At 33.6% G+C, this 27,300-nt stretch overlaps 3 protein-coding genes, 1 long non-coding RNA gene and 1 other non-coding gene across 8 annotated transcripts; 2 read left to right on the top strand and 3 right to left on the bottom strand.

Moving 5' to 3' along the window:
* Positions 1 to 2,259: 2,259 nt before the first annotated feature.
* LOC108196156 (alpha/beta hydrolase domain-containing protein WAV2) lies at positions 2,260 to 9,302 on the top strand. Of its 2 annotated transcripts, none has more exons than XM_017363306.2 (8): positions 2,260 to 2,608; positions 3,399 to 3,434; positions 3,737 to 3,815; positions 3,947 to 4,001; positions 4,095 to 4,211; positions 5,513 to 5,677; positions 6,043 to 6,293; positions 8,986 to 9,302. In XM_017363306.2, the coding sequence occupies exons 1-7, from the start codon at positions 2,368 to 2,370 to the stop codon at positions 6,262 to 6,264; spliced, it is 915 nt and encodes a 304-aa protein (XP_017218795.1). In that variant the 5' UTR covers positions 2,260 to 2,367; the 3' UTR covers positions 6,265 to 6,293; positions 8,986 to 9,302. The 2 variants fall into 2 exon arrangements, with proteins under 2 accessions (XP_017218795.1, XP_017218796.1); XM_017363307.2 differs by having other exon boundaries at positions 2,266 to 2,608; positions 8,971 to 9,176.
* On the bottom strand, positions 6,172 to 6,860 carry LOC135147832 (uncharacterized). Its single transcript, XR_010285682.1, has 2 exons — positions 6,719 to 6,860; positions 6,172 to 6,406 (listed from the first exon to the last, which is right to left on the bottom strand). It is a non-coding gene; the product is annotated as an uncharacterized LOC135147832 (long non-coding RNA).
* A 1,250-nt stretch (positions 9,303 to 10,552) lies between the features above and the next one.
* Positions 10,553 to 15,406, top strand: LOC108196157 (PHD finger protein ALFIN-LIKE 4). The gene is made up of 5 exons (XM_017363308.2): positions 10,553 to 10,716; positions 10,917 to 10,949; positions 12,338 to 12,566; positions 14,380 to 14,515; positions 14,820 to 15,406. Exons 1-5 carry the CDS (start codon positions 10,629 to 10,631, stop codon positions 15,081 to 15,083), a joined length of 750 nt encoding a protein of 249 aa, XP_017218797.1. The 5' UTR covers positions 10,553 to 10,628; the 3' UTR covers positions 15,084 to 15,406.
* Positions 15,407 to 16,467: 1,061 nt separating this feature from the next.
* Positions 16,468 to 20,675, bottom strand: LOC108196168 (protein PLASTID MOVEMENT IMPAIRED 1-RELATED 1). Of its 3 annotated transcripts, none has more exons than XM_017363321.2 (3): positions 20,498 to 20,675; positions 17,979 to 20,421; positions 16,468 to 17,857 (listed from the first exon to the last, which is right to left on the bottom strand). In XM_017363321.2, exons 2-3 carry the CDS (start codon positions 20,342 to 20,344, stop codon positions 16,723 to 16,725), a joined length of 3,501 nt encoding a protein of 1,166 aa, XP_017218810.1. In that variant the 5' UTR covers positions 20,345 to 20,421; positions 20,498 to 20,675; the 3' UTR covers positions 16,468 to 16,722. The 3 variants fall into 3 exon arrangements, with proteins under 3 accessions (XP_017218810.1, XP_017218808.1, XP_017218809.1); XM_017363319.2 differs by having other exon boundaries at positions 17,979 to 20,414; XM_017363320.2 differs by having other exon boundaries at positions 17,979 to 20,346.
* A 6,011-nt stretch (positions 20,676 to 26,686) lies between these two features.
* Positions 26,687 to 26,793, bottom strand: LOC135148154 (small nucleolar RNA R71). The gene has a single exon (XR_010286046.1). It is a non-coding gene; the product is annotated as a small nucleolar RNA R71 (small nucleolar RNA).
* Positions 26,794 to 27,300: the final 507 nt, after the last annotated feature.

The following is a 27,300-nucleotide window of genomic DNA, read 5'->3' as shown; positions in this document are numbered from 1 at the left end:
AATATCCTTATCTTAACTTATTGCTAAACTATATGTTAATTTTTTAATTGGGTTATCAACTTAGGACAAAATTATAATTCAAGAAAAAATATGAATTTAATATAATTTAATAAAATGTGTAATATATATAATAAGTATATTATATATAATTTATTATAAAGTGTAATATAAATTTATATATAATTATACATATAATGTTACATATATATGTATATATATATATTAGTGTTTTTTTTTTGGGTTTTGGTTTCAGATCGGTATGCTTAATATTCAAATCCAAAATTTTTTGGATTTACAATTTAAATCCATATCCAAATTTAAATATTCGGATTTCAGATAGGATATTCGTCGGAACGGATTATTTTAGAACAAGATATATATGATTTTGTGTTTATCTTCAGCACTTTGGCCTCGTTTTGTAAGCAGGACTCAGAGTTACACAGTAATCACAACTTACCTGGAACTAGGTTACAACGTGCAGTTAACGTGTAACTTTAAAAACTGTGTTTGGTATGTTTGATTTATATATGTACGTAACTATGTAAATTATGATTATTTATGTAATATTAAATTAATAAATTTGCACAAACATATAAAATAAAAATTATTTGATATATAATATTAAATAAAGTTATATAAATTTTAATATAACATTAAAAGAAAAAAGTATGTATTGATATCTATAAATAAATAAAAAATTATTCAAATAAGCTAATATATTAAATATATAAATAAAATTTTAAATTTTATGATTAGATAAATTAATTATATAAAAATATAAATAAATATAATTATATTAGTAATATTATAAAATTAAAATTGTATTTATGTATATCATTATAAACAACTTATTAAATATAATTAGTTATAATTATATGAAAAGAAGTACGAATTAAAATTATATAAACTGATTTTATTAAATATTGACATACAAAAATATTGTGAAATAAAATTATTACAACAATTAGTATTGGAAGTAATTGCAACATATATAAAATATTAAATTAAAAGTAAACTAAGATCAATGTATATAAAATTTCAAAAAAAAAAAAAGAAGAGATCAATGTATATAAACATGTAATATTATATCAAAACAATAATTTATATATAATAATTATATTATAAATAGGGAAAGTTTGAAAAATATATTACAAATATTGTACATTCACGCGGTAACTCAGAAAAACCACGTTTGAACAATGTAATTAGGTTACGTCGTTTTGTTGCAACTTGAAAGGGATTTTTATGGTGTGCCCAAGGGCACACAATAGTGCCTAACTCTAATAAATATAGCTTCTTTTGATTGGTGGATGAATAATAAATGATAACGGTCCCTCTGCATTCACATCAACTCCACCAATCAGAATAGGCGAATTTTATAGAATTTAGTGATTATTGTGTGCACTCGGACACACAATAGAAAGACCGAACTTGAAGTACCTAGGAAGTGTGGATTACATAGTTTAAATTTAAAGTTGTATAACCAAACACTGTCATCTAGATGAGTTCCATGGAAGTGTAGGTTACTGTGTTGGGTTGAAGCGTACCAAACGAGGCCTTTATAGAGGCCTTTATGGAACCATTAGCCATAGATACCTTAGAACCATTAGCTTACTTCTAGTATTAGTTAGTGTTCTACACCAAAACTGCACATAAAAAAATGTCTTATTTATGCGTTATATTTTGAAATTAATTTTGAACACACACAATGATGAAAAAAACATGTATTTAGATTCAGATCCTGAAAATCTATGCAAAAAATAGGGTTTTCTAGCAAAACAATTGTGGTTATGTGGTTCTATATTAAGCATTGGTTCTATTTTGAACGCGACCCCACATATATAACATTTAAATATAAGCGGAGGCATAAGAAAATTATTAAAATTAAAAGTCTGTTTACCTGGATTTAAAGTCCGGATTTTAAGTCATTTCTGACTTGAGCCGAAAAATGTCATATTTGTGTAATAAGTTAGAAATCAATTTAAAATCCGAATAAGTCAGAAACTAACTTATAATTTGAAATTAGTTTGAGGTACTCTTTTCTGTGACTTAATTTCTTTAAATTTGTTTTGGTAAAAATTACCTATAAATTATTTTTATTATTATATTTTTTTTAACTCACAAGTCATTAACGAGTCATAAGTCAGTGATACACACATCCGGAAAATCGAAATTTTAAACTTTAATTTGTGTTCACTTTTTTTTCTTAAAACTTTAATCTTAACTACTTGTATTAATTACCTGGAATATAAAATTTAGTGCAAACGCTGCGACTTAAAACTTCACTGACTGGCCACGGTCAAAATCATCGACCTTTCCCTCTCTCGACACACAGTTTTACTCCGGAGAGAGCGAGCGAGAGAGAGGATGATGGAGGGTTACTGGAGTCTAATACTGTATGGAATCGGAGGAATATTGGCGACAAGTGTGGGATTATTAGTAGCGTTTCAGGAGAAACTGATATACGTGCCGGTGGTTCCAGGTCTAACCAAGTCTTATCCAATTACTCCCGCTCGTCTTCGTCTTCTTTACGAAGATGTCTGGCTCAGATCTTCTGACGGTGTTAAGCTTCACGCCTGGTTCATTAAGCTCGCTCCTGATTCCCGTGGTTTGCATATCTTACTCACCTTTCTCCTCAGGATCTGCTTTTTTCCTATTTTTTGTTAATTTTTTTATTGTTGAATTAGGGCTTCTTTGTTCAATTAGGGTTTGAAATGTAATTTTGTTTTTGCTGGAGAATTATGTCAAAGTGTAGGAAGACCTGGAATTGTTAGTTCGATAATTTGGTACTGCTTTGATATTATTGGATTGGATATGTGTTTGCCTTTTTGGTTGTTTTTGGAGAGTACTGAGTTTTGATCTGTGTTGAGGTTATTATCCAAGTAAGAGGAATGATTAAATGATTATTTGAGTCTGTTATAATGTGTGTCGTAATTCTGTTAGTAATTATTTGCCATAGTTTGTAAACCTAGTGATCATTTGTTGGATTTTATGCAGCATTAATCTCTATTTACCTAAATTGACAGACTACTCAGGGCCGTACATATTTTAGTGCCTCTATAGGACTGCAATATCGATTATGAAATTGCCCTCTAAATTTTGGTTGGAAGAAATGGACATGCTAATTTACAGTTTTTTCGTACTTAATAATTGCCATTACCCATAATCAAAGGTGTTATATTAACTTTCCTGGTCATAGTAAGGCTTCTCTATCTCTTACCATAAGATTGTTGCAACTATAAAACGTGAGAGGTTGTAATATGAAGGCAATGATTCAATTAGTTGGTTTTTTTAGCTATATGTAGTACAATCTGTTCTTCCTTAATTTGCTTAGATTATTAATTTGGAGTTTACTTTGATTTCTTAAAGATGAAGTTTTGGTGCTCTTGGTTTTGCAGGGCCGACTATTGTGTTTTTTCAAGAAAATGCTGGAAGTATCCTTGTCTTGGAAGAGTGGCTTTACTCTATCTTCTGCTAGCTAGTATTTATTTGATTGTCTTTAGCATTTAAAAGATGTTTACAAAGTTAACTATGAACATTATAACTGATAATAACAATGTTATTTAATTTTTTCATAATGTCCTAATTTTTACTAAAATTTAATGGCATAAAGTGGCATTTAATCAAAATTGAAATTCCCCTGACATGAATGGAAGAGTATTACTCTTATTCTGCTCTGTTCTTTTTATGTACAGTGTTCACTTTTTGTTGGGAGTCCTTTACTAGATAACTACAGATATCGCCCACCGGCTTGAAATGGTTCGCATAATGTTACAGAGACTACAGTGCAATGTTTTTATGCTTTCTTATAGAGGGTATGTCTATCTTGGGCTTAGATAAAGGTTATCCATCTAGCTTGGGAGCCTTACCAGATTACTAGCTTCTAAATTGGTAATATTGTGCAATATGATTTACTTAGAAAGTATTGGTTCTTCAAAATGGATAGGTATGGTGCTAGTGATGGCTTCCCATCTCAAGAAGGCATTATCAATGATTCCCAGGTCACTATGTAAATTCTTATAAGTTCAATTTTAATTAATGTAGCTTATAATATGCTGTTGAATATTCAAGGTCGTCGTTTTCCTGTTGGCTAGGCTGCACTGGATCATCTGATTCAGAGGACAGACATTGACAAATCTAGATTAGTAGTATTCGGAAGGTCACTAGGAGGTGCAGTAGGAGCTGTACTGTGTAAAAACAATCCTGACAAGGTAGAGCTCTGTACTAATTCCTTCTCATATATGTTATTAAAGAAAAAGCATTTGTCTGGAGCATTTTATTTTGATTATAGGATAACTTCTTGAAGATGTGATGATTTAGAACCTGGTCCATGATTGGTAATCTTGTATATCATTTCAGCAAATAGTGAGCAAGTTATAATACTTGAAAGGGTGTGACTGGGTTTTTTTTAAAATTAAAAGTGCAAGTCAAGGCTTATTGCTTTTCAGTGTTGATATTTAAGCAAATTTTATACTGCCCAATACTCTTTTGTCGCTGTCATTACAATTCAAATTTTGATTTTTTATACTTGGAATTTTAGTGATGCACAGGTTATCATAAAAGTTGTGCATTTTGATTTGTTAACGGACAACTGTGTTTTCTTATCCTTTCCTTATGTTATTCTTATTCTTGGTGACTAAGTGATTCAACTGAGGCAAATCTTGCAAAAACTTGCATTCTTCTACAGGGTCTGTTATTTCGATAACATAATTTATACTGTTGGAGCCATTTTTTCATCACCCGGTTTGCTAGAGCTGTTAATCTTTGTCCAGCTCACACGTCAATACTAAATAGTCGCGTCGGTGCGGTGATGTTTAGCTTTTGGCCTTCTTGCATTCCTTCTCCTGAAGAATAAACTTCTGCCAGTTTTGGAGAAGTTCATTATAGCGTGAATTAAATAGTTACAGTTCTTATAGCATAAATTTGCTTATATTCTGATTTGTCTATCAATATTCTTTTATACCTGCGCACTCCAGAGTTACTCATATGTACATTATATTCTGATTTGTATATCAATATTCTTCCATACCTTCGAACTCCAGAGTACTCATATCTTTTCTTTGCAACTCTTATTTTTCTGTGAAGACTCTAGACAACTAAACTTGTCAACTGGGGTCTGTTAGCCTCTCCAGGCAGATTATTACGGTTACAAGTACCAAAAATGCTGAAAGACACGGCACATGATATTTTCACAAAAATGACGTGCCCAGTGCACAATTCTCCTGCATCAGCAGGGTCTTTAAAATACAGTTTTATGTATCTTAATGAATGTAGTCATGTTTTCAAGTGATTCTATCTTGATGTTATGCTATTTTACATTTATAAGTTTTTTCCTTTCTGTTTAAATGATTTGAAATTTCCGGTTCTTTACCTCGTAATTTTGTTAATGAAGATCGATTGTTTGTTCTATGATTTCATATCTTTGGTGTGTCCACATATCTTGAATCATGCCCTGTGGGTTCTCATTACATGTCATCTTTAACCAACCTCTCAAGTTGGCATTGTTTGACAGATTGGTGCACTGATACTGGAGAACACTTTCACTTCCATCCTAGACATGGCTGGAGTTCTGTTGCCTTTTCTGAGATATTTTATTGGTGGAAGTAGTTCGAAGGGTCCTAAAGTTCTAAATCGTTTTGTTCGTTCTCCTTGGAGTACAATTGATGTTGTTGGGCAGGTTAGTTTTGCTGGGAATATACTTTTTGAAAGCTTTCTAGAAATTCTAACACATTTATGCAAGTAAAAATAATATTTAGCTACGTTTCTGTAAATTATAAAACCTACAATAAAATCTGGATGGATCTATAATTTGCAATATATGATTGAACTGTTAACTCTTGCAAGATTTAAATGCTTCTTGTAGTGAGAACCAAAAAATATGTGTTCATTGTATGTTGTGCTGCCAAGGACGTAGTACCCTTGTATTCACATCATAAGCGTTCTCAATAATGAACAACATGTTTGCTTAGATTTATTTGCTTATTGTCCTCTCATGTGCTTGTCAATTCAGTGTATTATCTTATTGTTAAGTGTTGGTTACAGATCAAGCAGCCGATTCTTTTTCTTTCCGGGTTAAGAGATGAAATGGTTCCTCCAACACACATGCAGATGCTATATGCTAAAGCAGCTGCACATAACAGAAGTTGCCAATTTGTGGATTTTCCTAATGGCATGCATATGGACACATGGATCTCTGGAGGTGATCACTATTGGAGAACTATTCAATCGTTTTTGGAAGAAAATGTGCCAGAGAAAGATGAATGATGAGATGCCTAATGCCTTCAAGGGCACTTGTAAGTAGTCTCTAATCTAAGGTTCTACAATTTATGCTTGCATACTATTACTCCTTTTTCTCAAATATAAAGTTTATATAGCAGTTGCACCAAATTAGTGGAAGTTTTAGACACTTATGTTGTGTTTGGTTGGGGAGAATGGAATGGAATGGAATGAAATGAGTAAAAATACTTGAAACTAATAGAGATAGGAAGAAAGTTTTGAAAAAAATTTGAGGAAGTGCAAAATTGCTATGATGAGATTTGAGAAGAAATTGAGGATAGGAGAGAATGGAGCATTCCATCTTAAATTGTAGGTGTGATATCTAGCATATGATGTGAGGAATGGAATGGAGTAAAGAATGAAATTTCTTAAAAATTGTCCATAAGATAGTTCATTTTTCATTCCATTCCTTCCGGAATCATTCACCCCAACCAAACACAACATTATATGTCCTGCAAATTCATGGAAACTTTGCACTTCCCTAGTACATTCTACAACAAAGTTGCTTCTACTCATAATCTTCCTGCACTAGATATAGACTCTTGACTATGTGGAAGTGCTGATCTAATTTTATTATTCACCAGGCTGTAGTTTGAATAATTATATCATTGTTTACTTTGTATTAGAAATGGGGTCGGGTTTGGATTAGGTGTCGCCGAATTCAAATCCAAATACTTTAGGGTTATAAATCAAATCTAAATTTAAATCCGAAACTTAGAGGGGTGTATTCAATCTGGATTTTAATGCATTGATAATAATCTATTGATTTTAATGGATTATACGTTATTTTGATTCTATGTGGTCTGTAGCGGATTTAAGCTAAAATGTTGTAGAGTTGATGCAGAATCCTTAGGATTTAAGCACAATCTTTGAAAATCTCATGGATTATGGTGGGATTATAATAAACATAAAATACACTTAACGATACCACAAATCCATCATTTTATGAAGTTAAAGAAAATCTATCAGCTTTTGAGTACCATCATATTTTAATGAATTTCAAATAATCCCAATTGAATATCACCAAATTTTCAAATATAATTTAAAATCCTGGTTGATTACCATCAGATTTGTTTGACAAATCTGAATTCTTAATTGAATACTTCGAGGTACTAATACATTTTCAAAATCCGAACTAAATACACCTGGATTTCAAGAATGAAAAGCATTCTTAGAATTCTCAATTGAATAAATTCTTTTTAACATCCAAATCCAAATCCACCGGATTTCGAATTGGATCGGGTTTTTTTCCGAGTATCCAAAAATTGTAAACAATGTAGTTAAGTTCAATATTATTGGTATGAACAAATAATATTAGTTATATCGGTTTTTCTAATGTGTGCCCAAGGGCACACAATAAGCACCAACTCTCATGAAAATGATTTCTTTTGATTGGTGGAATTGGTGCAAATGCAGGGGGGCCATCAACATTTATTATCCATCCACCAATCAAAAGCTAGTATTCTCATGAGAGTTAGTGACTATTGTGTGCCTATGGGCACACCATAGAAAATTCGTAGTTATATATATATATATATATATATATTCAATATATGAATTTATAAATAATATAGTTCATTTGGTCATAGAATATAATTGGATAAGTCCGACGTGGGGATGTTAAGTTTATATTAATATATGATTAAAAACATAGTGATCTACCAAGCAATAATGAAATATATGAATATGTATTATATATTTCATATAAAATATGATATGTAATACTTACAATTTGAAGTATTATGTTATTGTAATATATATAGAGAGAGTCTTCCTCTTGTACAAACTACTAAATACAAACCAATGCTTTTAAAAGTATGAAGAGGAGGTTTGTGGGCCTCGAGGACGGACCCCGAGGTTTGTGGGCCTCGAGGACGGACCCCGAGGTCCAAATCCAAAATTCTATGTTCGGTATAATTCAATTGGATCGGGTGGTTTACCAGTCAGATCGGGTTGTTTTGCCGATTCTACTTTGTATTTAGTATATTACAATTTACAATTTTGTTCTATAATTTATATACAACAATTTCATTCTGAAGCGACATTGAATATTTGTGGAAGTAAGGATTAATAATATACAATTTACTAGCTTGCATACCGTGCACTGGATGAGTTTCCTACAATATTTATTAATTGTATTTAAATTTTTTGTTTTGTTTTTAACTTATATTTGTTTCATCCTAACAAATAATAATTTTATGTTTGATTTAATATTATATATATAAATAGTATAATTGTTAATCAGATTAATTGTTACTCATGTTTCTGTTTCAAAGTACATGCTTGGTTACTTTTAATTTTGTTTCAACTTATATTAAATACTAGTGCTGTATGCGTAATCTTTCTTTATACTCCTCTTTAATATATCTTCATAAGTTTTGTGGGATCCACTATGACCACGACCATACCATATTCCTTATCACATCTCTCTTCTGCTAATTGTATATTGTATATAAGATATTATAGCAGTTCCTTTTACATGCTCAAGTTTGCTTGCCTAAGTATTATATGCTCTTTTTTCTTCTCCTGTCTTGCGTTACATAGAAATTTGTTAGAAAGCATCATCGTCATTTATGAAACTTTTAGCTAAAATTATGAAACTTTTACCTCATTTTACACAGAGCCTAGTATATTTCAGGTAAACATGAAGGTTTTAATTTCTTAAAGTAATTTGAAGTATTAATTCATCTTTAGTTTTTGGTCTTGCAGTGTCTAAGAGTGTATCTTATTGCCGAACATTGCTGCTGTGTTTATCCATGTCGATGGGGGCAGAAAGCCATTTTTGCATTCAAAATTCGGAGGATGCCAATAGTTGAATGCTTACTGTGATATATAATTTGTATCAAATTACATATGAATTTGTTCTTTTAAGTTTTAAGACAGTGTAGTAGATTTTTTTACTGGATTGGTATCATTTTATTGGTAGTTAACTAACCAATTAAATCCTACAGATTGGGTTGAATTGAATCCGCATCAGCATTGTGAAAAGTTAGTAACCACAATTGATGGTGCCTATTTTTGTTTGAGGCTTTTGTTGAACACCTCTCTACTATATGGGCTACAAAACATAATAAGTTTTACTTTTAAATATGTACTGGCGTACTGCTACAAATATTCCGAACATAATGGAAAATGTACATAGCATCTAGGGATCAATTTTTATGGCTAGCTCTTGTGCTTGGTATTTGTATCTCCGTTTTGAAAAAAAAATTAATTTTATCTCCATTTTCTAAAAGGTTTGTTCACAACTTTCAGCTTTGTAATCTGACTTCAATTTACTGAATCAAAGAACTCATTTGATCCCACATATTCTTTCTTTTTTTTTTTACGATTTTGTTTTCCTCTTGATATACCTTATAGTTCTCCTTCCAAGGTCTCGTAGAGTTTGCCAGGACAAAACTCCTTACCTTTTGTAGACTAGTAAGACAAATATCACCCTTTCGATGTCCTGCTGCCGCTGGTGAAGAAATAAACTCAAAATTGAACACATGATTCTTCAATTAAATATGGTGATAAAGGAAATATACACATCGAATCGAGACTGCATTCACAGGTGACAAACAGAACTTAAAAAAATCGCATTCGCACCGGCATTGAAGTGATACAAACAAAACAACATACTGGCATACAGATCATAGTTATTCGGAAAGAAATACAACAACATAAAAGATGAAGATCAACTATTACTTAATTAAAATTAAAATATATTAACTTGAAGATCACCTATTAATTAATTAAGATATATTAACTTGAAGATCAACACGTTTATAAATGAAACGAAACTAAATGCAGGGTTTTTTCCTAAACCGAGCACCCATCTATGCTATTCGTGAGTGTGGCAGCTGATGGTACAGTCCTATTTCTGCATACGACCAAGCCGGTCAAGCTGGTCAACCAATCACTTAAGACCACGGTACCCGATATATACAATTATTACTGAGAGCAAAGATTAAAATCTTAATCTTGACCCCAGTGTAGTGTGTTTCCTTCTCAGAACAATGATAATTAGTAATTACCCCCCTTTTTATTTACATATCAGATTTTTATATATAACAGGATATTATTATTAATAATAAAATTAAATTTAAATAAGAGTATTCTACTTAATTAAAACTTTTTTTTTAGTGTATCCACACACAACAAGAACCGTAATAATAATAATAATTATTTTAATATCTATTAGAAAAAAAAGTATTATTCCTATAAAAGCAGTTTCAAAAAAAGCAACTAATTAAAAAACATTCTCCTCATATTTTGGGAATAAAACAAAAAAGTGTCTCCGCATAAAATAACAAGCAGAGTGGGGGTTTGTAAAAGAAGGCTAGAAGTTCCAGAGAGAGAGGGAGGAAGCAATGGAAAGCAACGTTCCTCGAACCGTGGAAGAGGTGTTCACAGACTTCAAAGCTCGCCGCACCGCCTTAATCAAAGCCCTCACCACCGGTACACACATATACTTACAACCACACCTTTCTCTCACTCTCATTTCTCTCATCATTCTATTTACTTATTTGTTACTCTTTCCCACAAATTACCAACAGCCTAGAGTTTTGTTACTTATTATACTGTACAGCATCTTGATTTTGTGCTTGTTTCTATCGATGTTGTAATTATTGTTGAGCGTTTGTTGTTTTCAATTGCAGACGTTGCTGAGTTCTACCAGCTTTGCGATCCTGGTTTGTTGCAATTCGTCTCTCTCTTGCTCTATCTCTAGCTTGTACTATCTCTTCTGTTTGGATTTTACTCGTAGTCTACAAATGCTAGTCTAATTCTGCTAGCGATTTATGCAAAAGGTTAATTACGTTTTCGGTAATTATTTGGTCTTCATGTCAAGTTTTTGTGTCTGTTCGCGCTATTTCGGTAATTATATGATGTTTAAATTGGACTTCCGTGCTCGACGACGCTCTACCACATGTTTAGATGTAACATTATACATATGTCTCTTAAATACAATGTTACCTCTAATATAGTATAATCTGTTTTTTACTCGGTGGTTGTTTTGCTTTTTGTGGCATAGTTTTTTCTTTTGATGGTGTTGACGTTTTATAAGAAAACAAATGATAAATAAATGTAAAACAAAGGTAACATCAAATTATATTTTTATGATCCATTAAATAGATTGCATCTGTGGGCTCTATATATGCTGTACATAAAACAAATTCACTTGAGTAACCATATTTACTCTAAACAAAACACCCAGAAATATCTCACCTAAGGCTGCGTATACTTGATGAAATGGCATGAACTTTGTATTCTAAATTGGGGGTGATTGGAGAAAATGTATATAATTTTCATCTTGAATCATTTCATTCCAACTATTTGAACTAGAAATCTAATGACATAGGCTTTACTACCTTATTAACTTATAATTGTCTCATTTTGTTGCTTTTTATTTGTACTAAGTTCTCTTTTTCTCTGGCTATCATACTCATTGGTTGTGATATTACTGAACACTGTCTATTTTACAATATTGTTATTTTATAAGATAAACTTAATGTCATTTACACACAAAAATACATCTACATCTATACATATATTACATTATTTTGGTGCTAGTAGGTAACATATACTCTCTTCTTCTCCTTCCTCTTTTTTTTTAAAAAATCTTTTGCAGCACATAACCTTCGTTGAATCTTCACTTAGGTTATTTGAACTTTTCACTAATCACTTGTCTTTTAAAAACTTCTTTCTGTGTTCGATGTTCATGAAGTTGGTATCGGCAAATTTTTTGTGATTTGATGGTTTTTGCTACACAGGAATTTTTTTGTTGATTGACATTTTAAGATAAACAATTTTGTTATATATGTAGAATATCTTGCAGGTATATGACTACTACTATGAGGATTGTTTTGCTTTTCATTCCATCCAGAACACATCGTGATTATTCTGAGCACTTCAGAATAAATTGAATTCAAAATCTCGTACTGGTTTAAATGCAACAGAATCAGTCTTTCGTGTGTGTGTTAACATTTACCTAAATATTATAATTATTCAACTTTAACCAGAGAATGATAGTTTTGCACCTTTTATGGATTTATATTAGATCCCTTGTTTGAATTTTCAGAGAAAGAGAATCTTTGTCTGTATGGATATCCTAATAAACAATGGGAAGTCAATTTGCCTGCCGAAGAGGTACCACCAGAGCTTCCCGAGCCTGCTTTAGGTATTAACTTTGCAAGAGATGGGATGAAAGAAAAGGACTGGTTAGCACTTGTTGCGGTCCACAGTGATACATGGCTACTTTCCGTAGCCTTCTATTTTGGAAGCAGATTTGGTTTTGACAGAGCTGACAGGTTTATTCCCTTCTCAAATACACATTTTTGGCTGTCTCCCCCCCTCTGGCGCACTCTCCATCCATCCCCTGAGGGAGGGAGAGAGAATCTCTCTCTGGAGAGAGACAGTTGGGGGGGGGGGGGGAGGAGTGAGAGATGCATGAGGAGAGAGGGGAGAGGGGCCGGAGAGAGAGAGAGAGAGAGAGATGGATGGAAGGGGGGAGTGATCTCCCTCCCTCACTCTCACTCTTTCCCCTCTTCCCGCGGTGAGAACATGATCATACCCTCCATATTGGTTTATGGAATCTAATTTGGTTATAGAACCTAAGTAATGTATTATATTAGAATCGTCAAAATTGTTTACAAGTAATGTATTTCATAACAATTTTTTTTTAAATGTTGTATTTGATTTAAAGTTAAGTTCCATTGCCAAGGCATGAAATCCAATATGTTGACAAAGAACTTCGAGAATCTCTCTACAGTTGGAACATGATATCATACCCAACCTGTTAGTATTTGAAATCTCATATAGTAAGAGAGCCCACGTAATGTATTGTATTAGAATCATCAATCTTGTTTACTAAGCTTAATTCATCATAATAATAGAACCAAGTAATGTACATTTAATAAGAATCATGACCGTTCCGTTAGGGATGACAAAATAATCTGATTTGACGGATACTCAGTCCGATTGGATTTTACCGTAAATTTGGATTTACTTTTTAAACCTAAAGGAGTTTGAATTTGGGTTTCATGTGTACCGGTCCGAAACCCAATCCAAAAGCTGAAATTAGATTTAATTCGATCCAGACCTGAAACCCGGTATCTGTGCTTGTGTGTGTGTGTGTAGGGTAGGGTCGCGCTCAAGAGAGAACCAGTCCTTAAAATAAAACCGGAAAACCACATATATTATAACAAAACAATATTTAAAGTTATAAGTATCCATATATTATATTTTAAATGTGAAATAGGTATTATATATTCGTTTATTTTATTGTTATTCAGTTGTCAATAATCGCTAAGTTCTTAATCATATATTTTAAAATCTTAACATCCCAACTTTTGTAATATATCATACAAGAGTACTTATTCAACTTAATCATTTATAAATTCCTATATTGAATATATGTCACATTCCGATAATATTGAAATTAATTACATTGTTTTCAGTTTCTGGATACCCAGAAAACCGATCTTATCCGAAACTGAATGGTTAGGGTTCGAATATAATGTTTTGGATCTGGATTTCATTTTAAAATCTGAAATATTTGGATTTCAAGTAATTCGATCCAAACTTGCCCGGTTGCCATACGTATCTTCCCCACAAGCGTAAACCGATGGATTAAAATTATTAATATTTGGATTTCCATTTCACGTAACCTGATCCAAACCTGACCGGTTGCCATCCTTACTCCCCAGAAGCTTAATTTATGAAATTAAATGATGTTGTATTTTATTTAATGTTAAGTTCTAATGTCAAAAGCATGAAATCCAGTACCTTGACAAATTAGCTGGAGACAAATTTGTTTGAATCTACATAAATGGACACTATTAATGGGTAAGAACAACAGATATGTTTGATTTTATAAAATCCTAACATGTTGTACATTGTCTCAAGGAGTGCATGTAACTAATATTAAAGCGTCTTGTAATATGCATAGTAATCACAGAATTTACTTGCATCGCGCCTACCTCGCAATGTGTTTTTAGGTAAATCTGTTATGTTATATAGTAATCTCACTAGTACACAGCTAGTTCACTAGTCTTAGTCCACAGGTTAAATAAATATATTCTATAAAATCACACATCAATTCTGGCTGTACCTAAAATGCAGGAATCGTCTTTTTGGTATGATAAACGATATGGCAACAGTTTATGAAGTTGTTGCTGGAATTGGCAAGAAAAATCCGAGGGAGAAGTCAGCAGTTTCAAATCAAAGTAGCACCAAGGCCAAGTCAAACACAAGAGGGGTAATACATATAAGTTATTAACTTCTTTAATCGGTCAATTCAAGTCTACCCATTTGCAAGGGTTTATCCCTATTACTTAGTGATGTTTACCTGGTCAAATGTTTTCTTATCATAATGTTTTACTTATAATTAGGGACCAGAACTGATAGCTTTGAGGTTATTCCTTACAGTATTTAAGTTATCAGGGTTTTTTACTACAATTTCTACTGTTTATATCTTCTAGATATTGTTTTTAGTTAGATTTAATAAATTCTGAAATAAACCTGACTCGCCACCCAAGTGTTCTGACTGGATGTAAATGCAGCGAGGTTCTGAATCACAAGGAAAATATTCAAAGATGCAAGGAAAAGACTCTGATGAAGAGGGACAGGAAGAAGAAGAGGAGCACGGAGACACTTTGTGTGGAGCATGTGGGGGGGACTATGCTGCAGATGAGTTTTGGATTTGTTGTGATGTGTGTGAGAAGTGGTTCCATGGGAAGTGTGTGAAGATCACCCCAGCCAGGGCTGAGCATATCAAGCAATATAAGTGCCCATCTTGTAGCAGTAGCAAGAAACTTAGGCCATGATGTATCACAGAGGTGGGTTGTAAATGTTGGGTCTCTCAACTGCCTGGTTTATCTGGATTGTTAAACCTGTTTTCCTGAATTTGTTAGTAGTTCACAAATTCTAAACTTGTCTCTAGACAAAATTCTCGCGGTTTCTTTCACTAAGAAACTGTGTTCTTCGATATCTTTCTATGCTCATTTATCATTTGCCCGTAGTCTAGTCCAACTAGCTTTGCAACCAGGGCATGTTCTAATTTGAGTTCAATATTGTTTTCTTCATCAATTTACTTATTCTTATTGGATATACATGTTACATAGATGATGAATATATTGTTTGTCCATTACCTTAATGGGCTTGATTATTATAAGCTTCAGTCCGGTGTCGAATGCGACATATTCTTCTTCAAAGTTGGTGTCTTCAGCCGGTTTCTTGGAAATAGATTTTTGGGAATGCAGACACCATTCTCTGAATTATCTTCAGATGAACTAATCATTCTCTAAAATTTGAAGATGCATTGAATTAGCAATTTTAATAAATAAAAGAATTTTCTTCTTCCAGACGAGAGTTTATGATCAGATTTTGAATTGAGTGAGCGGGACTAACTTTTCAAGATTTTGAATACAAACGTGATTGTTTGAACTCTGTGCCAGTTGATTTTTGCGTACAACTTTATCAAATTATTAGAATAACTTTAAAAATATATATTAGACCTCGTTTGTTGAAATTTTGTTAGCTGCCACTCCAATTTTGTAATTTAAGATTATTAAGTTAACCTTTGCTTTTGACTTCTATGAAATTTTATATTATTAGTATAAGGATATATTTTATTTAAATTCCTAATTTGAAAATAATAGTCTGAAAATTTGTAGCACATTTCTTTCTATTACTGTACAAGGGTATAGTCATTAGTCAAACCAAGTGCATTCCTTTGTGAGAGAGAATTTTAAGAAACTTAACTTCCTTGGATAAGCATAGGCTGCATAGCCTAAAGGCCCAAAACTAAACTCCACAAACTGAAGCATGTTCACTGAAGAACAAGGGCCTGGCACTTCGATATGTACAAGGTACTACACAATCATATGCAACCTCACCTTGGTTTTTACTCCCTCTGTCCCTCTCATTTCTTTACAGTTACTATTTTGGGATATCCCTCTCATTTCTTTACGTTACCATAAATAGCAAGTTTTTCCCATCATTACACCCACTATCTTCCCCTACTATCTCATATTTAACAATAAAAACTACTATTACACCCACTACTTTTATCCACTATCTCAAATCTATTATTAAATATTGATAGGTCCCACCACTTCACCCACTTTTCATCTAACTTTACCCATTTTTTATATATTGTCTTGGTCTCCGTGTCCCCCTCCAATGTAAACAATTGAGGGGGACGGAAGGAGTAATAACTAATATGAAAGCAGGGCCTTCCATTTTAATAAAACAAAGGGGTCCAAAGGTTTGTCTGCATACCCGAAGCTACAGATCCCCCATTGACATCTGAGTAAGTATGTTCTATGCAAGCTTGGTGTGTTTCTATATAACTTGCAACTAATTCTTGAAACCAGTTCTGCAATATTTCACAATGTTTCACAACAGCCATTGACCACAAAACTAAAAAAAGATGAAACATGGACACTTATACGGCAGCTTCACTCAGTGTAACTTGAGAGTATCATTCTGTGGGATGATAACATCTGGATTGCGAATAGGAGAATTCAGGGAAGCTAATTCCTTCAGTTTAGCCCCTACCCGAGACGAGATGCTCCATAAAGTCTCCACAGGTTGTATTCTAGTCATTTCTGGAGAAGTTTTAGCAGGTGCCTTTGATTTCGTTACTGGAAATTTATTGCTCTTTCCCATTCCATTAGCAATCAACCAACGAGATCCAGACTGTTGTTGAGTTTTAGAACCCCAAGCCTTCTTCTTACCAGGCTCACTTATCAACCCAGCGACATGAACTTCATTGATTTTGAACACTGGAATCACTTCCTCCTCTTGCATCTTCTCTCCCATTACTTCCTTCGCTGTAGGCTCAGACTCATCTTCATCATCAATGTAAGGCCTAATCTCTGAAACATTGCAGTATATCTTTGGCTTAGGGGGGACAAACAATCTTTCAACTTGAATGAGTGCAAGCATTGGGGTACCAACAGGTTCATAGTTCCGTAACGGATCACGTAATTGCACCATTAATGCCACTGTGAAGTTGTTCCCTAACAAACCACACTTTCTGGAGCCTTTACCTCGTTTTTTATCCCCATTAGACTTCCCATGAAACCTGTCACCGGGAGTAGCATGATGAGCCGCAAGAATCTTCGAGGTTCTCTCACTGATTTGATCTTCATCATCAATTACACCCGAATCCAATCTCATCCATTCATCAAGAGTTAAAGATAAACCCATTAAACCCCCATCATCATCACTGTTGTCTTTGACGTCCATCAGTTGCAGGCCACCAGCACCCTCCAAACCTAATGAGCCACCAATATTGACCATCTCTCCCTTGAGAGCAGAAGATTGACCAGTAAAATGTGAGGTAACGCTTGAAGGTGCATCGTCATTTGACAAGCCAGATTGTATTCTCAATCCTTCCACTGAGAGGGCTTCAATCTTGTCCATCGCCAAAGGAGCAAGATCTTCTAGGGATACACATTCAGAGTCCACATGATGATTAAACGAATTGGATGAACGCTTACTTGACCTGAGACGAGATGAACTTCTTTTCGCATTTTCTTCTCCAGAGTATAGGTTTCGGTCAACCTCAGAATCCTGCTGCAGCGGAACTTGTCTGAAAAAGAAGAGAGTAAGTATATAATACCATTTTCAAATAAGTAAAAGTAACTACATACACATAATATGAATCAGAAGTAAATCCAGAAAACACTATTACAAAAAAAGAAGAAAAAAACCTTTCGGGGGCCTCTAAACTGGGGTTAGCCTCCCATGTGATGTGTTGCATCATCTTCCCGCTTATATCTTCCAAAGGCATCAATTTAGTCGCCTGCATCGAAAGCTTTTCGATTCCAACTGAAGCCAGACCCTGTAGTATCTCCGTTATTCCAGAACCCATTTCAGCAGGTACCACGACAGGACTAGAAACCTGCATGACCAAACTTCCACCAACTTTTGCATTCCTAAAAAGCTCGGGGCTCATTGAGCGTAAAAAACCTCCATCCTTAGTCTGAACAATTGAACCTAAGCCTTCTCCAAGGGATGGCAGTGGAATGGGCTGTTCCAGAGGGAGATCAATAGGGCTTCCAAATCCCCCAGAGCTATCAGGTGGAGGACACTGAAAAGCCTTCTCATTCAAACCCCACTCCCGCATTAATGCTTCCGTCTCCATATTTTCCAACACAGAGGCCCTTGTTTTTCTCCCTAATGCTTGAGTATCTACATTGGCATTTTCATACAGTTCCCCTTTTGATGAATGATGGACGTCTTCAGAGATGGACCCCAAACCAGATCCAGAGAGAATATCATCACCAAATTCTGTCATATCCAATTCATCATCAAAGTTAAATAGCGAACAGCCGTTGGCCAGAGAATCCTTCTCAAATTGTCTCAGCAGACGCTCTCTAGGGGACTCGGGCTCACTCTCAGAACTCAGGCCAAAAGGACTATGTTCTATTCCCAGCATGTCTAAGAATTCACAAGCAGCAGAATCTGTGACATCATCCATGCTGATAGACTTCTCCACGCCACTCACTTTGTCAATTGATTCAGCCCCTAAATATTTCTCTTCGCTTAAAATTTGACATTCGTCTTCTTGAGAATCAGAGCTTTCTTTCAGTAAATTTGAGACACTGCTCAACGCCGATTCAAGTTCTTTCATGAGAGAATCTGTGTTGCAGAAGTCATCTTCCTTAAAATTAAAGTCAGTCTCCACAAAGTCGTCAATGTGACCCTGAGATTCTTGTATCTTGGTGTCCTCCTCGGAAGCTACTCTATCAGGGCTGCCAACATTAATATCAAGATTATGTTGCAGGGAACCAACAGTAGACTTCACAATATCCAACCCCAGCTTTACCTTTTCCTCAGTCAACAATACTGTATTATGCTCCTCCAAACTTTGAGCAGTTACTTCACAGTGGGTTTGAACTTTGTCTTCATCAGCGTCATCTGTGTGTGATTTTGGTTCCATATACTCGAGGTCAGGTGTTTCACTTTGGGCGCTAACTTCACACTGGGTTTTAACATTGTCTTCATCAGCGTCATCTGTGTATGATTTTGTATTCATATACTCGAGGTCAGGTATTTCACTTTGGGCGCTAACTTCACACTGGGTTTTAACATTGTCTTCCTCGGTGTCATCTGTGTATGATTTTGGTTTCATATACTGAAGCTTAGGTTTTTCAACTGATATACTTAGTTTCTCTTCATCAAATTTTTGATACAATATATTCACTGAATCAGAGAGTGTTGACCTTGCTGCTGGCAAAACCTCATGCAGATCCTTTACTTCTCTTACCGAATGAGACAACACATGAGACCTACTAGGAAGGGTTTTACCTCGCCTTAGTGCACTATCATCATCCCTATTCTCCCTCAAACTCAATCCCCTAGGGAGATCACTGTGGGTAGCAGGCCTAACAGCATTATTTTCAACGACCGTATACCCAAAACTGACATTCAAGGTTGCACCTTTAGCAATACCCGACAATTTAAAACTGGTAGTCCACTTCCCAGAGCTATCCTCCTCTTCCAATTCTTCCAAATTAAGAGGTAGCAGCCTAGTAAGGTCAAGCCGATGCTTTCCCAAATCGAGTTCAGGACGCCCCACCACAGATACATATAACAAGAAATGTCTGGCCTCATACTTTGCCGAACTGCGAGACCCGTTTCTACTACCATAAACCGAACACACATGTGTCAATTGTTGTTCAAACTCAGAAACTCCATCCAAAACCCTGGCTGGACGAGTAGTGAATTCCGTATCCCGTCTTTTCCAATGAACACGAAGACTAAGACCATCACACTCAGGCGGCAAGCCTTGAACCAAATGAACATGAAGGGAGAAAGAACAATTGAATCGTTTGTTGAGAGCCCCGGTCAAAGCCTTAAATCCCTTCCAACTCCACATGGACTTCTTGTCCTTGGAAGAAGGCTCCTGATTACTACTAGTGTCCTTGAAATTTGATTTAGAGGGGTTCTTCAAAGAAGTGTTTGGTTGGGTTTTATCAATGTTTAAAGCTTTACTTAAAGATTGAATATCATTTAACAATTTCCCCTTGCCACCATCCTCCCCCATTCTCTTCCTAGCCTCTATTCTTGACATGACTAGAAAGAACACCCCACGAATTAGTTCAACACTTTCACATCAGGGTATAATCATATTAATTTGAAATCTGTAAACTAAAACAGATATATTAATAATAGATGATGAAGATAAGAAACAAGAGAGAGAGAGAGAGAGAGGGAGAGAGAGTACCTGAATTGGGTTTTGCTAAGGATTGAAGATGAAATCTTGATTTATGTGGAGGGAGCAGGGTGGGTGATGCTACAAGTAATCGCTGTATCACGTTGACAACAACACAAGAACAAAAATGGGGACGGAACTAACAGAGGGAGGACATGTTTCTGTTTTAGTTTTATCTGCAGACCCCTTCTAATTTAAAATTGATTTTAGTGAATTTTATATAATCGATGGGTTTTAATTGTTGTATTTGATTTTATTTTTATGCGATGAAATGTGGGTGCGAAAGTTCTTAAATTTAATATTTCAAATTTTCATGAATTCTGATGAAGTTTGAAATATTTTAACATACATTCAGCAATCCCTCGAAATTTATCATTCTATGAAATCCAAAAAAACTCATTAATAATTGAATACCATCAAATTTTAAATAAAAATAATCTCAAATGAATAACATCAAACTGTAAAACATAATTTAAAATCCTGAATACCATTAGATTTTATAATATAATTTAAAATTCTAATTAAATATTCTAAGACTCTGATACGTCTTCTAAAATTCGAGTTGAATATTCTCGGAGTTCATAAATAAAAAAACTCATTTAAAATCTCAATTGAATACACCTCTAATATTTTAACTCATTAAGAATTATAGTTTACTTAAAAAAAACTTTATATAATAAAAAATTATCTTTGAAACAATAATTTATAATACTTCATCAAAATTTCTTACTTTAATAGGTTTTCTACTTCAAAATTCAAATCATTTTCTAATTTGTCACATAAACATACGTTCTTTCGGAAAATATAACATCAAGATTTAAAATTTAAAGATACAGTATCACAATTCACTTTTATGTCCGCGTTGTTGTCAATGGGCTACGCTCCACCTGGCCTACTCCCATTTTCAAATACTACATGCCAACATGCTGAGCTATGGAAATTTGAAATTATACATAGTTTGGCCGGATATGAAGTCTGTAATCAGAAGTTATAAAAAGAAGTGTATAACGAACCAAAACTTAATATAAAATTTTAAAAAAAATACAAATTCAGCATAAATTATTTTTTGAACGAATTTTTTATTTTCGTGTTAATTTCGATTAAATAAATATTTCATCAAATTTATTTATATTATTTTATACTCCCTCCGTCCCCCTGAGTTGTATACATTGGGGGACGGGGACGCGGCACGGACTTTAATGCTCCTGCAAAGTGTAGTTATGCAATTTGTTTTTAAAATTTTTCTTTTCTGTATTAAAGTTTGGATGTTATATTTTTATACAGAAAAAGAAAATCTCAAAAAGAAGTTACGGAACTATATTTTATAAGAGCATTGAAATGCGTGTCGAGCAGTTAAAAAGAAACGTATAGAATTAAATGGGACAGAGGGAGTATTTGATAACTTATACTCCTTGTGTTCCGATATTCTAGTCCTCATTTTATATTTTCTTTATCCCTTTTCTATTTTATACAGAGAGTATAAGTTATATTTGATAACTTAGAGCATCTCCAATAGTCTCTTAACTCACTCCTAAATATAATATAAAATATTAGCTCTTAGTGATTTAATGTGGGTTCAACTCCAACAACACTTCTTATATTCACTCCTCAAATTGTTTTTTATTATTAAAAGCAAGTCATGTGCATAAAAGTACAAAAGAAAGTGGATGGAGAGAGAATGCTTCCTTACACATTTATTATAAAATATTAGTTAAGAGTGACTAGTAGCTCTTACAAGTGAGGAGAGAGAAGAGAAATTTAGGAAATTTAAGAGTGACTAAGAGCCTATTGGAGCAATTATGACTCATGCTTAGAAAGGAGCCGATCGCAACAGAACCGGAAAATAGTTTGGAGATCTGTGTTTCGATCGATTCTCAACACGTGAAGATGAATTTCTCCACGATCATGCCGGTAAATTTAAGAGCGATGAGGAAAGCTGGTCATCATCAAGTCATCTCCGACAAGGAATAAATCTTCTTCCGATCTATGTCTCAAGAAATCGCTCCTGACGTGTATTTTCACTCTTTAAGATGTATGTTTAACACCGTTCTGATCGATTTGTTAATCATCGTGGGGTCTCCTTCTTTTCAGATTCGTTCATGACTCGGATCGGAAAAAAAAGTGTGATCTTTTCAAAACACAAAATGATTAAGTGATCATTGAGTGATTTACAATTTACAATATATATATATATATATATATATATATATATATATATATATATATATATATATATATTATTGTGGTGTGGTTCATATTTCATTTTTTCATGATTAGGTAAAATTGTGCTCTTGAATCTTTTTTGTTCGAATAACAACGTATCTTATTTCGATATATTTTATTTTTTAGTCTTTTTTGTCCAAAATTGAGGAGATTGGATATGTGTATTCAATCTTATATTATATGATTAGTTTCATTTTACGTGTTATGTATCATATTTTTTCGAGTCTCAATTTTTTCGCTAGTGTGTCAAATGATTGTTTGCCGTTCTTGGATGGATGGTGGTGGTGGTGACGTAATTAGTGCGCGTTGTTGAATTTAACTTATTTCGGATTGACATTTTTGCATGATTTTAGTCTTAACTTTGTAATTTTGGATATTGTTTGTTTTTAATAGTAGTATTTGTTGATCATACTTTTAGTTTTATGAATGGCGAGTTGACTCTCTTAATTTGTTTAACTTTGAAATTTGAATTTTCACTAAATGTTTTAATTAGAATGTTTGTGTGTTCATTACAAGATTAATTTTTGTGTGCTAATAATTATATTTCAGGCAAGAATTTTTTAATTTATATGTCTTTAATTTTTCGTTAATATGCTCTTTAAATGTGTTGAAAGTTGGTCAATTATTTTTGAGTAATATATGCTTTTAATCAATTACTTTCTTTATTAGTTTTAATTATAATAGTGACGTTTTAAATTGTGATTGTAATTAAATAAATATTCTTTATGAATATTTAGTACCATTTATGGGGGGTCATTATTGATGACTTTATTGTGTCGTTAATGGCTTTCAGTGCCATTTTTATGGCTTGTGATACCATTTTGATGGTAATATATTTAATTGTTTTTGTAAACTCTATTTTTTCCTCAGTTAAATTTTTAAACTTTTATGTGTCTAACCAAAGGATTTTTAGATATAATAATATTATTAAGTTAAAAGTCTATTATATTATTATTAAGTTTGATTCATTAAATTTTTAGATGTCTAACCAAAGGGAAACCTTTGGTTAGTTTTCTTTTTTAGATCTAATAATTATTTCTAATTCTTATCTTCTTTGTATTTTGATATATTCACTATTTCTGCTCTTTTAGGATTTAATATCTTATTTACATTTTTTATTATTTTTCTATATATATAAAATACAATATATATACATATATTTTTAATTTTCTTGTATATTAATCATGTCTTGTTTGATGTGTCTCTTTTTTCAGGTTATTTTGGAAGCAAGCAGTTCGTGACAATCCTTTTGGATTTTCTTTTCTTATTCATTTAAGCTTTATCGTCTTAGCGTCCGGAGTTATGTTTACATGACTTTCGGTTAGATGGTAAACTTTCTTGAAAGAAAAAAATCTAGGATGCGGTTTATTGTATTTCGATACAATTCATCTACGAGTATGTAGACCTTACAAAAAAAAAAGAAAAAAAAGAGAGCCTATTGGAGCAACAAAAACTACCATCTTCTTCAAATATCAATTTAAGAGCCCCTATAGAGAGGCTATTGGAGATGCTCTTATACTCCTTGTGTCACTAAGAGTCTTTTGGAGTACTATTTATGATCATACTCTTTATTTACTGATTTAAGAATTCATTTCGGAATCTCTTAGAGATGCTCTAAACCGCTTATAGAATGAGGTATCCGAGAAGGTAGGGTCGAGTCGAAGTTTGTGTAAAGCCTGTGCTCAAGGCGTGCCCTATGACAGAGGAAGCATTTGATCGAGTTGGTTGATTATAACTGAAAATTTACAATTTTTGATAAAAATGTATAACTGAAATTTTGTTTCAAAAAAACAATTTATATTGTACGTTACAGTTAAATAATAGAAATGTATTTAATATTATTACTATTCAATTAGTTAGCTGTACTCAGAATTTTATCGAGGAAATTTGAAAGTACTTAGGGTTCTGGTCCATGATAATCACTTTTCAGAGATTGTTTATCTGACAAATGGCTTTGATAAGCGTGCATTTTATCCTAATATTGTCCCTGTATTTTAGTTATTTTGTATTTAATTGGATTTTTATTTAATAAATATTAATGTTTTATTGTAGGATGCAAGGAATTCTAATCAAATATGGATTGGAGTTTAAATAGCAAGAATTGGAGTTTAATTCGAATAAAATTCGGATTTTGAAGCTAGCTGCGCAGCATTCAATGTTTGGGCCATATCTGGAGTTCTAGACGTCCAAATCAGGCGATTCAAGAGCCCACGCGAAGCTTAGAACAAGGCCTTTAATTCAGAGGTGGACTTGCATTTTTATCCCAGTCTAATCAGCCCAGAATCAGAGTCGAAAAGTCAACTGCGAATTTCCACTTTTGGAATTCTATTCTGATTCGGAAATCTCCTTGTATTTTCATTAATTCATTAAAAATACTTTTAATATAGCTATTAGGGTAGAGTATTCAGAAGGAATTAGAGAGAGACATCGGCCGAGATAGAGAGTGGAGGCTCGAGCAAAGAGAAAAAGTAGAAGCAAAGACGGAAGAGATTTCAGCCATTGAAGACATTCAGTGGATTTGTTTCTTCATCTCTTTGTTTAGAATTCTCTCCTTAACTCTTGTTATCATGAACATGTTTTTCTTATTCTTGGTTGATTTTGATATTTTGAGTATGAACTAATTGTATAAAGTTGGGATTTTTATGGAACCCTAGCATGAGGATTTTGGTGTTTTGTTAAAGAGTATTGTATGCGATTTTGTGGTTTACTTATTCAAGTGTTTTTCATGTTAATACTTGCTATTGTCTGATCAGCTTTAGTGGGTTATCGAGTTAATCATAATACTGAGAGGGTTATGATTAATTGACACAAGACTTGAATGGTGCATGATTATATCTTTTGATTATAATTAGTTACGGTATAGACATATATTGTGACCATGCATAGCTTTGTGAATTGATGCTTAATTGGATTCCGAATATTAAATTGGCATAGACATATGTTAGTTTATTTATAGGAATTATACCATAGTGATTTCGAGAGAAGCCTATGACCATTGAATTCTAGCTAGTAAATTGTGATTTGCTGCAATATTTCGCGACTCTTTTACCGATATTCTTGTGTTAGGGGGAAGTAATTATCCTGACTTATTTTCTCATATTTGAAACTCGTTAAGCTCTTTAGTATAATTTTAGTTGGTTAATTTAGTTTAATATAAAAAAACCATCAACAATTTATTGTGTTCGATAACTAGACTGTTAGATATTATTTGTGATTGATACGTTTAAATAGTCCTTGAGGAACGATATCTGGTATTTATTACTATATTATTTGTTTGCGATTGTGTACACTTGCACATTAGTATTTTACGCAACAAGTTTTTGGCGCCGCTGCCGGGGACTATTTTAGTTATTAATTGCGAATTTGATATTCTCACAGTTTGGTTTTTGTTACTTCTGTTCTAACGGGGGTAAATTTTTTTGTGTTCATCAGGTCTCTTTGTGCATGAGCGAAAGACACCCAGTGGTATTTGATTTTGATCCTGAAATTGAGTGAACATTCAATAAAAGAAGAAAAGCACAACGCAAGATCAAGCAAACACTAGTAGCTATGGATGACAACGTTAATAATGGAGACATTCCAGCGGGTGCATTTATTGTGGATGATAAAGATCGTGCTATTCGGCAATATGCGGCACCCCGTTTCGAAGATTTAAATTCGGGGATCATAAGACCCAATATTCAAGCAACACAGTTTGAGTTGAAGCCGGTCATGTTCCAAATGCTTCAGACTATTGGTCAATTCAGTGGGATGCCTACCGAGGATCCTCACCTTCATCTTCGTCTATTCATGGAGATCAGTGATTCTTTCAAATTTCAAGGAGTACCTGAAGATGCTTTGCGCTTGAAATTATTCCCTTATTCTGTGCGAGACAGAGCTAGAACCTGGCTAAATTCTTTACCGGCAGGATCAGTCACAACATGGAATGATTTGACAGAAAAGTTCTTGAGCAAGTATTTTCCTCCCACTATGAATGCAAAGCTTCGGAATGAGATCAATTCTTTTCAACAGCAGGATGATGAATCTTTGTATGATGCATGGGAGAGATTTAAAGAATTACTCAGAAAATGTCCTCATCATGGTATTCTTCATTGCATTCAGATGGAGACTTTTTATAATGGTCTCAATGCTCAAACAAAGATGGTGGTGGATGCATCAGCAAATGGGGCTCTTCTCTCTAAGTTCTATAATCAGGCTTATGAAATTCTTGAGACAATTGCTACCAACAACTATCAGTGGTCATCTTCTAGAGCTCAAACAGGTAAAAAGGTAGCTGGAATCTATGACGTGGACTCTATAACTTCGATGAAGGCTCAACTAGCATCTATGGAGCATATGCTCAAGAATCTGAGCATGGGCAATAATCAATCGAAGGAGCAATCCCTCAGTTCACAGATTAATCAAACCAAGAATGTTTCTTGTGTATATTGCGGTGAGGCTCATACTTATGATAGTTGTCCTTCAAATCCAGAATCTGTCTTTTACATGGGAAATCAAAATAAGGGTGGCCCTTATTCAAATACTTACAATCAGTCATGGAGGCAACATCCTAATTTTTCTTGGAGCAATCAAGGGGCAAATTCTGGAACTTC

The sequence above is a fragment of the Daucus carota genome, chromosome 7 (assembly GCF_001625215.2).
Source record: "Daucus carota subsp. sativus chromosome 7, DH1 v3.0, whole genome shotgun sequence".
In the NCBI taxonomy this organism is placed as follows: domain Eukaryota; kingdom Viridiplantae; phylum Streptophyta; class Magnoliopsida; order Apiales; family Apiaceae; genus Daucus; species Daucus carota.
This window is presented reverse-complemented; position numbering and strand designations above follow the sequence as displayed.